This window comes from Dendropsophus ebraccatus, chromosome 2 (genome assembly GCF_027789765.1).
Source record: "Dendropsophus ebraccatus isolate aDenEbr1 chromosome 2, aDenEbr1.pat, whole genome shotgun sequence".
NCBI lineage: Eukaryota > Metazoa > Chordata > Amphibia > Anura > Hylidae > Dendropsophus > Dendropsophus ebraccatus.
The window spans coordinates 61,310,987-61,324,901 of NC_091455.1; the positions used below are offsets into that span (position 1 = coordinate 61,310,987).

General features: G+C 39.8%; 1 protein-coding gene across 4 annotated transcripts in view; it reads left to right on the top strand.

Moving 5' to 3' along the window:
• The window catches only part of NOL4 (nucleolar protein 4), a 210,640-nt gene that overhangs the window by 93,930 nt on the left and 102,795 nt on the right, over nt 1-13,915 (top strand). For all 4 annotated transcript variants that reach the window (XM_069960053.1, XM_069960054.1, XM_069960056.1 and 1 more), the window contains exon 2: nt 7,878-8,027. In XM_069960053.1, coding sequence (XP_069816154.1) covers nt 7,878-8,027 — 150 coding nt within the window. The remainder of the gene's footprint in view (nt 1-7,877; nt 8,028-13,915) is intronic.

Sequence of the window (13,915 nt, forward strand, 5' to 3'; positions counted from 1 at the left end):
GTGGGGGTTTGATGGGACAGTGTGGGCACTGGCAGCAGAAAACCTACTTCGCCTCAGGCACCAGAAAACCTACAATTGGCTCTGGTCTTTGGAAGTCTTTGGGGCTCACTAACAACTCCTGTGCTCTTTAATCATGTGATGGGAGAGTCTGATCAGCCATGAAACATTAACACCAGTGACAGGTAACATTACCTTTGAATATCTTGGGAAAATGGCATCTGTCATGAGATATTAGGCAACAAGTGAACAGTCAGTTCCTAAAGTTGATGTGTTGGATGATGGGAATGACTTTGATAAGGTGCGATATTGTGATGGCTGCACAACTGTTTCAAATCTCTGTAAGAGCGGCACGTGAGGAGGGTTCTTGGTTTGCAGTGGTTAGTACCTAGGATATAGTACAAGGAAGGACAACCAATAAATCACCCAAAAGGTTATAGGCTCTTATGGAACATCGATAAATGAGGTGAAAAAGATTTATGATCTGGTCCAATCCTGCAGCAGAGCTACTGAAGCACATTATGGAAAAGTCAAAGGGAATCTGTCAGCTACAAATCATATTCCATACTGATGACACTGTTAGATAGCTGTTAGTTCAAGGAGACACATGAGACCTTTCATATATCCAGCTGTGCTTCCAGAACACAGAAAATGCTTTTATTCTTTAGTATGAAGAGCCAGTCAGCTTTTCCTGAGCTCCTGAAGCGCAGCAAGCTGTAACACCTTCTCCTCCCCCCTCCCATACCGGACCCTGCTTGGAACTCAGCTTCCAGGTGTCAATCAAGCAGGGAGAGGGGGAGGGAGGCATTTCAGCTTGTAGTTTATTTTGCACCTGTGTTTTATTTTGCACCCCATGTTACAGACTGTACTGTGTTTTGAAATAGTCCAGTTTACCAATTTGAGGAATATGTCCCAGCAGGAACACCTCTATCTGTATAGTCTATTATATGGGTGTCAAGTGGGTGGGGTCTCTGCACAGAAACACCTCTATGACCTGTTGACCAGAGACACTACAAGCAGCAGCTCTGTAGCAGTGTGAGGATTAGCTAGGACACTTGGCTCATTCTCTCTATATAGTAGCTATTCAGTATCTACATATAACCTTACTACTAATAAATAACATGTGTTAAATACTAGTACAAACACCCTCTGCATTTATTATATTTATGTCATGCTTTCCTACTGTATCCCTGTGGGAATCTGCTATTGATTGTGATGATGAGCTATTGATACTGTGATTAATGTATGTATAATCCAGATACTGTGATGTATGTATAATCCAGAAACTGTGATGTATGTATAATCCAGATACTGTGATGTATGTATAATCCAGATACTGTGATGTATGTATAATCCAGATACTGTGATGTATGTATAATCCAGAAACTATGATGTATGTATAATCCAGATAGTGTGATGTATGTATAATCCAGATACTGTGATGTATGTATAATCTAGATACTGTGATGTATGTATAATCTAGATACTGTGATGTATGTATAATCCAGATACTGTGATGTATGTATAATGCAGATAGTGTGATGTATGTATAATCCAGATACTGTGATGTATGTATAATCCAGATACCGTAATGTATGTATAATCCAGATACCGTGATGTATGTATAATCCAGATACTGTGATGTATGTATAATCCAGATACCGTGATGTATGTATAATCCAGATACCGTGATGTATGTATAATCCAGATACCGTGATGTATGTATAATCCAGATACCGTGATGTATGTATAATCCAGATACTGTGATGTATGTAAAATCCAGAAACTGTGATGTATGTATAATCCAGATACCGTAATGTATGTATAATCCAGATAGTGTGATGTATGTATAATCCAGATACTGTGATGTATGATCCAGATACTGTGATGTATGTATAATCCAGATACCGTAATGTATGTATAATCCAGATACCGTGATGTATGTATAATCCAGATACTGTGATGTATGATCCAGATACTGTGATTTATGTATAATCCAGCTGTGATGTATGTATAATCCAGAAACTATGATGTATGTATAATCCAGATAGTGTGATGTATGTATAATCCAGATACTGTGATGTATGTATAATCTAGATACTGTGATGTATGTATAATCTAGATACTGTGATGTATGTATAATCCAGATACTGTGATGTATGTATAATGCAGATAGTGTGATGTATGTATAATCCAGATACCGTAATGTATGTATAATCCAGATACCGTGATGTATGTATAATCCAGATACTGTGATGTATGTATAATCTAGATACCGTAATGTATGTATAATCCAGATACCGTGATGTATGTATAATCCAGATACCGTGATGTATGTATAATCCAGATACCGTGATGTATGTATAATCCAGATACTGTGATGTATGTAAAATCCAGAAACTGTGATGTATGTATAATCCAGATACCGTAATGTATGTATAATCCAGATAGTGTGATGTATGTATAATCCAGATACTGTGATGTATGATCCAGATACTGTGATGTATGTATAATCCAGATACCGTGATGTATGTATAATCCAGATACTGTGATGTATGATCCAGATACTGTGATTTATGTATAATCCAGCTGTGATGTATGTATAATCCAGAAACTATGATGTATGTATAATCCAGATAGTGTGATGTATGTATAATCCAGATACTGTGATGTATGATCCAGATACTGTGATGTATGTATAATCCAGATACCGTGATGTATGTATAATCCAGATACTGTGATGTATGATCCAGATACTGTGATTTATGTATAATCCAGCTGTGATGTATGTATAATCCAGAAACTATGATGTATGTATAATCCAGATAGTGTGATGTATGTATAATCCAGATACTGTGATGTATGTATAATCTAGATACTGTGATGTATGTATAATCTAGATACTGTGATGTATGTATAATCCAGATACTGTGATGTATGTATAATCCAGATACTGTGATGTATGTATAATCCAGATACCGTGATGTATGTATAATCCAGATACCGTGATGTATGTATAATCCAGATAGTGTGATGTATGTATAATCCAGATAGTGGGATGTATGTATAATCCAGAAACTGTGATGTATGTATAATCCAGAAACTGTGATGTATGTATAATCCAGATAGTGTGATGTATGTAAAATCCAGAAACTGTGATGTATGTATAATCCAGATACTGTGATGTATGTATAATTCAGATACTGTGATGTACAGTATGTATAGCTTGTATTACACATTATATTATACATTTATGTTAGTGGCAGCTTCTGAATACAGCTATATCCCTCTATACAGCTAAATCTAGTGGCTCATGAAATATACACCAACTGGACCTTGAGTTTTCACTCTAGATACAGTATATGTGAGGGGAATGATGCTCTGGTCTGATTGAGACCATGGTGTCCTTCACATCAGTGTTCCATGAAAGAAACATATCACCATAGCAACATCGGGAACTTACATGTTGTTACTATGGCACAACGATCTTCTCTCGGGATGTGGGGTGGGAAGGACGTTACTTTAAAAGTAAGCTCAGCTATTGGAGGTGGCCCCTGTTTCTATGTAACAAGTTTGTTTCGCCTCCAGTCTTTGTAGTTTTTAGGCCTCATAGGACATCACACAACCAAGAGCTGAATATTTGTTGTATATATATAACGTCTTACAGCGAGAAATGATGCTTTCTCAGTGGCATTGGATGCAAGAAGTAACCTGGCAGAATATTAGAGGGTAAATCTCTGCCAAACTCAGCAGTCGACCCTATGTAATATGTATAGTGACCTCCCAATCCTCCTGTGTTGGCAGACTACGGGAGAGATAAGGTTTGAGCATGTTGCATTTTTACTGCATAATACCTTTGTTCTCCGGGAGATAAGCCGCTGTCAGGGGAGTCTCTCTCTCTTATTGACAACACAGGCAAAGTAAGGCCGCATTCACCCGTTCTGTGTTCTACGCGGAACACAGACGTGAAATGCCTTTAACGGACTCCCCCGCCCAGGCAGCGTCTGTGATAAGTTGCTGGGAGCGGGAGAACTGTATGCATATGTGTCGTGCTGTAATGAACGTGGCGCATATGCATACAGTTTCCCTACTCCCAGCATCTTATCATAGATGCTGCCAGGGAGGGTGTAAGTCCGTTGCAGGCACTCCACGTCTGTGTTCCGTGCAGAACACGGAACGTGTGAATGCGGCCTAAGTAGGCAATGTTTATTCATCTACTCATTAGTGAAGCTAGTTGAGCTCATACCCTACTGTATGTTCGAGGTGCCTGTGAAGTGCCAGCAGGCCTCTCTGCCAAGGTTAGGGTTTTTCAGATAGAGGCCTAGGGAAGCAAACCTATTCTTTAAACCGGGTCCCAAACCTTTTTAGCCTTACCTTAGGTCCCTTCATAGACCATGGCTGCCATAAACTCAACTACAGTAATCTAGAAAATGTTATTATTTTAAGCTCAGACTTCAATCTTTTAAATTAACCTAATTTTACAGCCGTTTGATAAAGTAATGTAAGCATAATCTGTAGGAGGGGAAATAGACCTGCAAGTTTTATGGGAAGTAACTATACAAAGTTAATGTATACCTCCCATTGAGTGTGGACACTCTATGTCTAATGAGAGTCTATGAACTGGTGTATTTGTGAATTAAGTCAAACAATCAACGAAAAAAAATCAGTTAATTCTACAAGTTCTGAACATGTATGTATATATATATATAGTTATACCAGCTGTTATCTACAGATTAAACATACATTATACACCATAAAGTATCCACAAATCACTCTCAATAAAAAGGTCAAAAGACTATGTAACTTAATAAAACCCCAGGCAATGAGAGAAACAGAAAGGAAATTACCTAATAAAACCATCAAAAGAAAATGATGTTATTTCATTGATTAAATCGAGTTATTTTGCTAGCACAGATGTTTATGTTAACCTAGTTTTGTTAGACTACTCCGCATATCATGAACATATGGATACTACGTCTTGATGGGAAACAAAGAAATAAGAAGCATTGATTTTATAGGCAATTCTGTTTTATGCAAGTACTTTGACTCATTGCAGGTACAGTGCAGATAGAAAAGACTTACATTGTGAAGAGCACGGCACACTAAGGGGGAGATTTATGAAGGCTGGGGCATACGCCAGGGAGAAGGCACAGATTTGCCTGCCGTATCCCCCCGCTCGCCACATGGGTGGGCGGAGGGGGGGGAGGTGCGCAGCAAGGCGGAGAGGAGGCATGACTTACTATGATTTACGGCCGGGCAATAGGGGGCAGGGTCTAGTTTAAGACCAGCATACAAGTACACTGGTCTTCATAAATGTCCCACTAAGGATTTTTGTTTTAGTAAAACACACCTCCTGTTACACTGTAAAGCTTCAGTCAATCCGCAATTCAAAATTAGCCTAAGCTAATCCCAAAGGCAGAAATCGAGTATCAACAGCTGTGACTGCCATGATGTACTGTACAAAAGCAGCATTTTAGCTCTGATTTAGAACTCATTTAGAACTCTTCTTGACAAGTGAGGTCATCACCTTGAAAAAGGCAGTCCCATGCTGGAACCTGACTCCATTTCACCCTAGTTCCCCATGATCTCCCTACATGTTTTTACCACCTATGACAGTGGTGTCCTCAGGGGAGTAAGCTGTTAGGGAGTATCTTTGGTAGTCTAAATGGGTAATAACTAGAGATGAGCGAACCTCGAGCATGCTCGAGTCGATCCGAACCCAAACTTTCGGCATTTGATTAGCAGTGGCTGCTGAACTTGGATAAAGCCCTAAGGCTATATGGAAAACATGGATATAGTCATTGGCTGTATCCATGTTTTCCAGACAATCTTAGAGCTTTATCCAAGTTCAGCAGCCCCCGCTAATCAAATACCAAACGTTCGGGTTCGGATCGACCCGGTTCGCTCATCTCTAGTAATAACCAATGTATGTGTAGGTACAAACAGGTATAAATACAAAATGTACTGTAGGTATAATGTAGCTATAAGTGGCTATAAGATGGGCTTAGTTAGCTAAAGCTCTACTGTAGTTTGCAGTTAAAGGGGTTATCCAGCACTACAAAAACATGGCCACTTTCCCCCTTACTGTTGTCTCCAGTTCAGGTGCGGTTTGCAATTAAGCTTCATTTACTTCAATGGAACTGAGTTTCAAAACCCCACCCAATCTGGAGACAACAGTAGGGGGAAAGTGGCCATGTTTTTGTAGCGCTGGATAACACCTTTAACTCCTTCTATTAACTGGTTATATTGAGATGGATTTTAACTTGCTCCATAAATTTGCTATGTAAAAAGAAAATTCATCTACTTACTGTATCCCCTATACTACTGGGTTATAAGCATTACTTATCATTGTGTTAGTGAGTTATCATAGCATAGTGCTGGTGCTATTGTAGGCGGGCATCTGGATTGAATAGGAGTTGTAATATGCAGATATATAAACCTTATGCTACGTTTACACGAAGCGATAATTCGCCCAATCGTTTAACGAATTTGAAGCAACGATTTGGTTTTTATAACGATCAGCGTTTAGACGAATAAATCATTAGAAAAATCGTAAGAAAATTCGTTAGAAAAATCGTTATTGAGATGGTTTTTAAGATTGCTTAAGCCCATCTTTTACATAGGGTGAATCTTTGAAAGACTGTTTACACGAAACGATCTGCGAATTTTTTGAGAACGATGAACGACGATTTGAGAACATGTTAAAGGATCAAAATGAACGATTTGTAGCTCATCGCTTGATCGTTTGCTGTGTTTACATGGAACAATTATCGCTCAAATGCTATCGTTATTGCGAAAATTCGAACGACAATCATTCCGTGTAAACGCAGCATTATATGAATCACATTACTCTAAACAGCACTTTGCATGTGTGAGCCCTTACCTTCACATTTTTATGGAAAGTTGCAGAGCATTTCATATCCAAACTCTTACCAAAACTTGTGCAAATGGCGGCCATTCCCGATATCTATAAGCCAACTTTCACACAGCTGTATTATGTATTGTTATTTATAAGTCTAGGAGTGGTTCCAAAACAATAAATCTTTCCAGTATAGCTTTTCAATGTAGGTTGTACCCCTGGTTTTGGCTGGCAAATCCTTATGGCTAAATGGCCTGACTTCAGCAGAATATGGGCACATCCCAGTCCGACCTATACTTGACATATACAAGATGCTTGATTGCAGTATTAAACCAATATAATCCATAGCTGCCTATTCAATGGTAATGCCATTTCCCTGAATAATTCCATTAACAACTGATACAAGACCCAAGGTTGCAGGCTATAATACAATTATACAACTCTGATACTATGATATGATATGATACAATGATGCAACAATACAATTTTTGCATGCATTTTATAGATAATTTTCACATTAATACATACTTTTTTTTATATTTTTTTTTTTTACACATTTGCTTTGTTGTTTATTTGCACTAATTTGCACTTCTCTTTTCCTGCTTCTTCATTGAAATACAAATGATGCTGGTTACCATTGGAAACAGACAACAGATTAGCTAAACTTCACTGCTTTACTTTGTTACCACAGTCGCTGTTATAAAGGACCATGATCATACTGATAAAGTAGGGTGTTAGCATTGTTTAGTCTCCGACATGTTATACTGACAATCCTACATGTTATACATGAATCCAAGCAAATCATAAAATCTACCGAACACTAAAGATCCATATTCATATTCTGCTCTTCTGCTCAGTTTTGTTTACAGATAGACAGACGTATAGATGTGAATGATTGCCCGTCTACTCTCTGTTGACGAATAGCATTGTTATTGTCACTGAAGAGTATTGTTATTTTAAATTGAACCTTACAATCATACATCTCCCTTGTGCTGATTCGTCATGTCTTTTTGTGACCTAGGATGGCGTGGGCATTGAAGAAAAGTTGTCCTTGAGGAGAGTGGCTGTCGTGGAAGATTTCTTTGACATAATTTATTCAATGCATGTGGAAACAGGACCTAATGGAGAACAGATTAGGAAGCATGCCGGCCAGAAGAGGACCTACAAAGCTGTAAGTGGATGTCTTGTTCATTTTGTGGTCGAGGATTGTTGAATTTACATTGTGAAGATTAGCATGTATAATGGTCTTGACCCAGATGAGGAGGGGGGGGGGGGCACCATAGGGTAAATGAAGTCTGAACTGGCTCACCCCACCCTGGTAAGTTGTATATCAGTATGGTATATTCTACTTACTATATACCACTGAATAGGTTGAATTGAGATCTCCTCCTTTTTTTCTTCTCAGTTTCATGACAGTTTAAAGGGGTAGTGCGGCGCTAAACAATTATTCACTAAATAACACACATTACAAAGTTATACAACTTTGTAATGTATGTTATGTTAGTGAATGACCCCCTTCCCTGTGTTTCCCCCCACCCACACCAGACCCAGAAGTGTAGTGCTCTATACATACCTGCCTCTTGCCGACCCCGTCCGCCATCTTGTGCCAATGATGTCATCTTCGGACAGCCGGCCAAACCGCTCTGACTGTCCCTAGTGCCGGCCGCCCTCTGCCGCGTCATCAGCCGCTCAGCCGCGATTGGCTGAGCACAGTTATGCTCAGCCACTTAAAACGTTTTACTGATGGAAAACCCTTTAATATACATTTAATGTATATTAAATGTACAGTCCTTTTCCTGTTGCTATGTAAGGCTATGTTCACATTATGTTTTTTTAAAGTAAATTTAAAGTGATTGCAATGGAATCAGCATCCGTTCTTTACTGCAGGGGCGGCATTGCATTGAAGTTAATGCAATGCCGCCCACTGTGTTCTTTAGAACGGGTGTTAAAATAATGTACATTCCTTATATGGCTAAGTTCGCACTACGTTTAACAGTGTCCGTTGAATAGCAATGGACACTGTTAAACTGCCGGACACCGGGCTGGCTGCAGCCCATTCCTGCAGACATTACCTGTGTATTGGCTGCAGGAACGATCTTTTTTTACAATTGACTTTGACATTGGGTGTGCCCACAAATCAATTAACCATTCACTTTAACCCCTTAACGACCGCGGGCGTATATTTACGCCCTGAGGTTGGTAAGGGAGTTCAGAGCGGGGTCGCGCGGCGGCCGTGGTCTGAACCGCCGTGGTCCCGGGTGCCGCATGTAGCCCAGGACCGCGGCTATTAGCAGGCACGGTCCTGCAGACGATACCTGTGTATTGGCTGCAGGAATGTTCTTTCTTTTACAATTGACTTTGACATTCGGTGTGCCCACAAATCAATTAACCATTCACTTTAACCCCTTAACGACCGCGGGTGTATATTAACGCCCTGCGGTCGGTAAGGGAGTTCAGAGCGGGGTCGCACAGCAGCCGCGCTCTGAAACGCCGCGGTCCCGGGTGCCGCATGTAGCCCGGGACCTCGGCTATTAGCAGGCACGGTCCGATCACTAATCCGATCACTAATCACGGTCCTGCCCGCTAATCAAGTAATCAGATGCAGCTGTCAAAGTTGATAGCTGCATCCGATTACTTGCTGCAGCCGATCCCTGGTGTCTTGTGGCAGAGATCGCCCCCTGGGACGTTGTCCCGGAGGAGCGATCTCCCTGTCTTTTACCTGCCGGGGTCTCCGCCAAAATGGCGGTGATCCCGGCTCGGCACTCGAGTGCTTTCAGCTGCAGCAGCCGAAAGCAAACGAGTGCCGATCTCATTGATCTTTGCTGTATAAGTATACAGCAAAGATCTCAATGAGAGATCAAAGTGTATATACTAGAAGTCCCCCGGGGGGGCTTCTAGTATATGTGTAAAAAAAAAAAAAGTGTCATTATTAATAAAAAGCCCCCTCCTCTAATAAAAGTTTGAATCACCCGCCTTTTCCCATGTAATAAATAGAAGTAAACAAATAAATAAATAAACATGTTTGGTATCGCCACGTACGTAGTCACCCAAACTATTAATTTATCATATTCCTGATCTTGCACGGTAAACGGCGTAAGCGCAAAAAAAGTGCAAAATTGCTCATTTTTGGTTGCATCAAATCCCGAAAAATTTTAATAAATAACGATCAAAAAGTCGCATATGCGCAATCAAGGTAACAATAGAAAGTTAACATCATGGCCCAAAAAATGACACCTCACACAGCCCCATAGACCAAAGGATAAAAGCGTTATAAGCCTGGGAATGGAGCGATTTTAAGGAACATATATTTGTTAACAATGTTTTGAATTTTTTTACAGGCCATCACATAATATAAAAGTTATACATGTTACATATTGTTGTAATCATAACGACTTGAGGAACATATATAACAAGTCAGTTTTACCCCAGGGTGAATGGCGTAAAAACAAATACCTCCCAAATAATTTGTTTTTTTTTTTCAATTTCACCATACGTTTATTTTTTTTTCTGGTTTTCCAGTGTACTTTATGAAAAAATTCAGCCTGTCATTGCAAAGTACAATTAGTGGCACAAAAAATAAGGGCTCATGTGGGTTTCTAGGTGGAAAAATGCAAGTGCTATGGCCTTTTAAGCACAAGGATGAAAAAACGAAAACGCAAAAATCTAAATTGGCCCCCGTCCTAAAGGGTTAATGTAAAGTATGGCCGCCGGCCGACTTAACAGTGTGTGAACGGCTATTATTTCTGAAAATAATAGGCATGCACATTGTTCTAAAGAACGGCGTTAAAATAACAATGAGCGCATACAGCGGATGGCATTGCATTGACTTCAATGCAATGCCGCCCCCTGCAGTAAAGAACGGACTCTGATTCCCTTTCAATCAGCGTCCGTTCTTTACTCAAAAATAACATTTTGGGAACGCAGCCTATTTCAGGACGCTGCTTAATGAACAGCGTCCTGAAATAATAGCTGTTCACACAATGTAAAGTGCCTCGGTGGCCGCACATTGCATTAAAGTGAATAGTTAATTGATTAGCAGGCACACCTGACGGTGCCCACAAGTCCATTGTAAAAAAAAAAAGAATGCTCCTGCAGTTGATACAGAGGTATTGCCTGCAGGAACGTCCTGAATGCTGCCACCCCGTCGGCAGTTCAACAGCGTCGGTTGCTATGCAACGGACGCTGTTAAACATTGTGTGAACATAGCCTAAGAAAGAAAAAGCCAGTAAGTATATTCTGATGTTCTCAAACAAGAAAACCCTGTTTTGCATTTGTATGTACTTAGTAATTTGATTCTGAGGAGTCATCCTGCGAAATTTATTCTTTTCGTCAGCCGAAGACAATACATAGTAGTTTACCGATTTCTATTATTTGAACGATAATCTTCTTGTAATTGAATTATCTATTGTTTGGAATGATTCGCCATGACTGTGTAATGTGTTTTCTCCTTAGTTTTCATGGGAACAGATTTCTACAGCTCAGATTTGACTATAATGCTTATGATGTTTCCTGTAGGAATATCAGAATACTCGTATTATACTTTACCCCTCACATACATTTGCCATGGCAGTTGTGCCAGCACATTATTCCCAATGCTGAACAGCAGCACCTATTTAAATGCTTGCTATTTACAGGTGTTACATTACAATAGCAGGCTGTCTGTCTGCAATATACCTCTGCTCTTGTGAAAATCCCCCAAGGAAATAATTACAGGCTTGGACATCTGCCAGTAACAACAACTAACAAACTGAAATTTAACCTGAACCAGGGGAGCTCCTGTGATACCAGTCTGTTAGGTATTCTCATGTTATGTGGGCTGGTGCGAGAGAAAGTCGGCTTTAATAATTAGCACTTCTGATGTTGAAAATTATATTCCAGCTTTGACACATATGTACAGTAGAGGTGGGAGAATATAGAAAAGAAAACTTTTTGGGGGGAGAAAGTAGTATTAACAAACTTAAAGTGTCACTTTCGTTATAACTTTCAAAATTTAAATAAAAAAATAGATGTCATATAAAGCAATAAAGCAAGTTTGCAATTTACATTCATTATTTTATTTTTTTTAGTTATCATGGAAAGCACGCCACTTCCTGTTTTCTGACTCTTTTTTTCTCAAACAGTCAGAAAACAGGAAGTCCGGTGAATCCCAGGCCATCTGAGCGCTCACAGAGAGAAGGCAGTCAAGTGATTGACAGATACATTGAGCTGTCACTCTCTGTACTGGCCGGAATTGCTGTGTTTAGTTTGTTTTTCTTTCAACCAGCACCAGTCAGAAAATCTGCCTTCAGGAGACTGGACCTGGATTTCTGGTAAGTTCAGCTTTGTTTTACAGTACGATAACAACAAAAACAACAAAAAATGAATGTATATGGGAAACTTGCTTTATTTCACATCTACTGTTGATTTAGATTTTGACACCTCCAACAGAACTGTGTTCACCAACAATACTAAAACCTAGGAGTGCATCGAAGTACTTTTAGGCTATCTTCACACAATGTAAGTTCAGTATTAACCACGGCCATTGTTGCTGATTTGCAACAACAGCCATGATCAATACTGAACTTACATTGTGCTGCAGCTAGAGGGAATCCCGGCCGGAGTATATACCCATAGTATACACTCCGGACGGGATTGCTAGCTGCCCTGCAAAAAACTGACATGTCAGTTTTCTGCGGCCGCTATTCATTGAATGGCCGCAGAGAACTTGTCAGTGCACACAATGGAGCGTGCGGCTCAGGCCGCACTCTCCATTGTGTGCAGCAGGGAATTGAATGTGAATTCATTATTAGTAAAGATCATCTGGCCGGTGCTGCAGTACCGGCCGGGATGATCATCAGTAACACCAGCCATTCTGTGATCCGGCCAGGTCACAGCTCTTTACAATTAAAAATGGTCCAAAAATGATGCCTTTTGGTGACAGACGCCTGCTGTGTTTTTTAAAAAGGCACTGATTCTTTGATACCTGCATTTGTTTAAAATGGTTAAGAAATTATCCCTATTTACAAATTGTAAAAAAAAAACTATGCCTTTTAAGTAGTAGTAACAGGATTGGCATAAATGACACAAAACTCACTATGCTTTGCTTTTCCACAGCAATTAGTGTACCTTACATACAAAACTGGCCCACCTAACGTGCAGTGAAATAGATTTTGGTTTGAGGGATCCTACTCCTGTCCGTGTTCTTTCCTGATTACTATCCCTCCCAGAGATGTTCTCCTAAAAACTGCTATCTGTAATATGGCTGCGGAAGCTATGTGCATAGGCTTTTATAGCTGTGACATCATTTCTATACTGCTCACTGATAGGTAGGAGAGCATGTGCAAGGCTTTATCGGATACTCTGCCGTCATTTCAGCCTTACTCCATTTTTTTGCCATGTTCAACTGAAACAAACTGCGCAAGGTTCACACCAAACAAACTTTTATCATTGTTCAGTCCGAACCCCAGTATTTACAGGTTTTCTAGTTAGGTATATAGAGAAATATAAGCAACCATGAGTTGTGTGAACACGTATTGACAGCCTCCACAGAATTTATATGTGGATGCTGTTACAACTTTTTTTGCATCATTGGTTATGATAGCGGAGTCTGAATTATGATAGCTGTAAATTCTTTTACACTCCGGTAACTGCATTGTGCTTCTTTTGTGTCTCTTCTTTCTTATTGTTTGATTTAAGGAAAGCATTTTTTGGATATATTTTTTCTTTACTTCTACAGGTTAGTAAGGGTAAGGATAAAAGTCATTCTTAGTGACGAAGTAGAGTTCACTGTGCTTGGGCAATGGTGATCCATTTCTGTAGCTCATGCAGAATTCTGTCATATCTTCTGGAGAACAATGGAGATCACTGGCCACCACACAATGTAATTTCTGAAAAAATACCTAGTAGAGATATTAATAGTAAGCATAGGTTTAAAGGGGTATTCCGCTCAAACATAACTTTTCATATATTGCTGCCCTTGGTGTGACTTGGTGTAAAAAAAAAGAGAAAAGGCGTCCGCTTTTGCTATTTAAAAAGACGTCTATTTTTACCGCAATTTAATTAGTCAATGGGATGACGGAC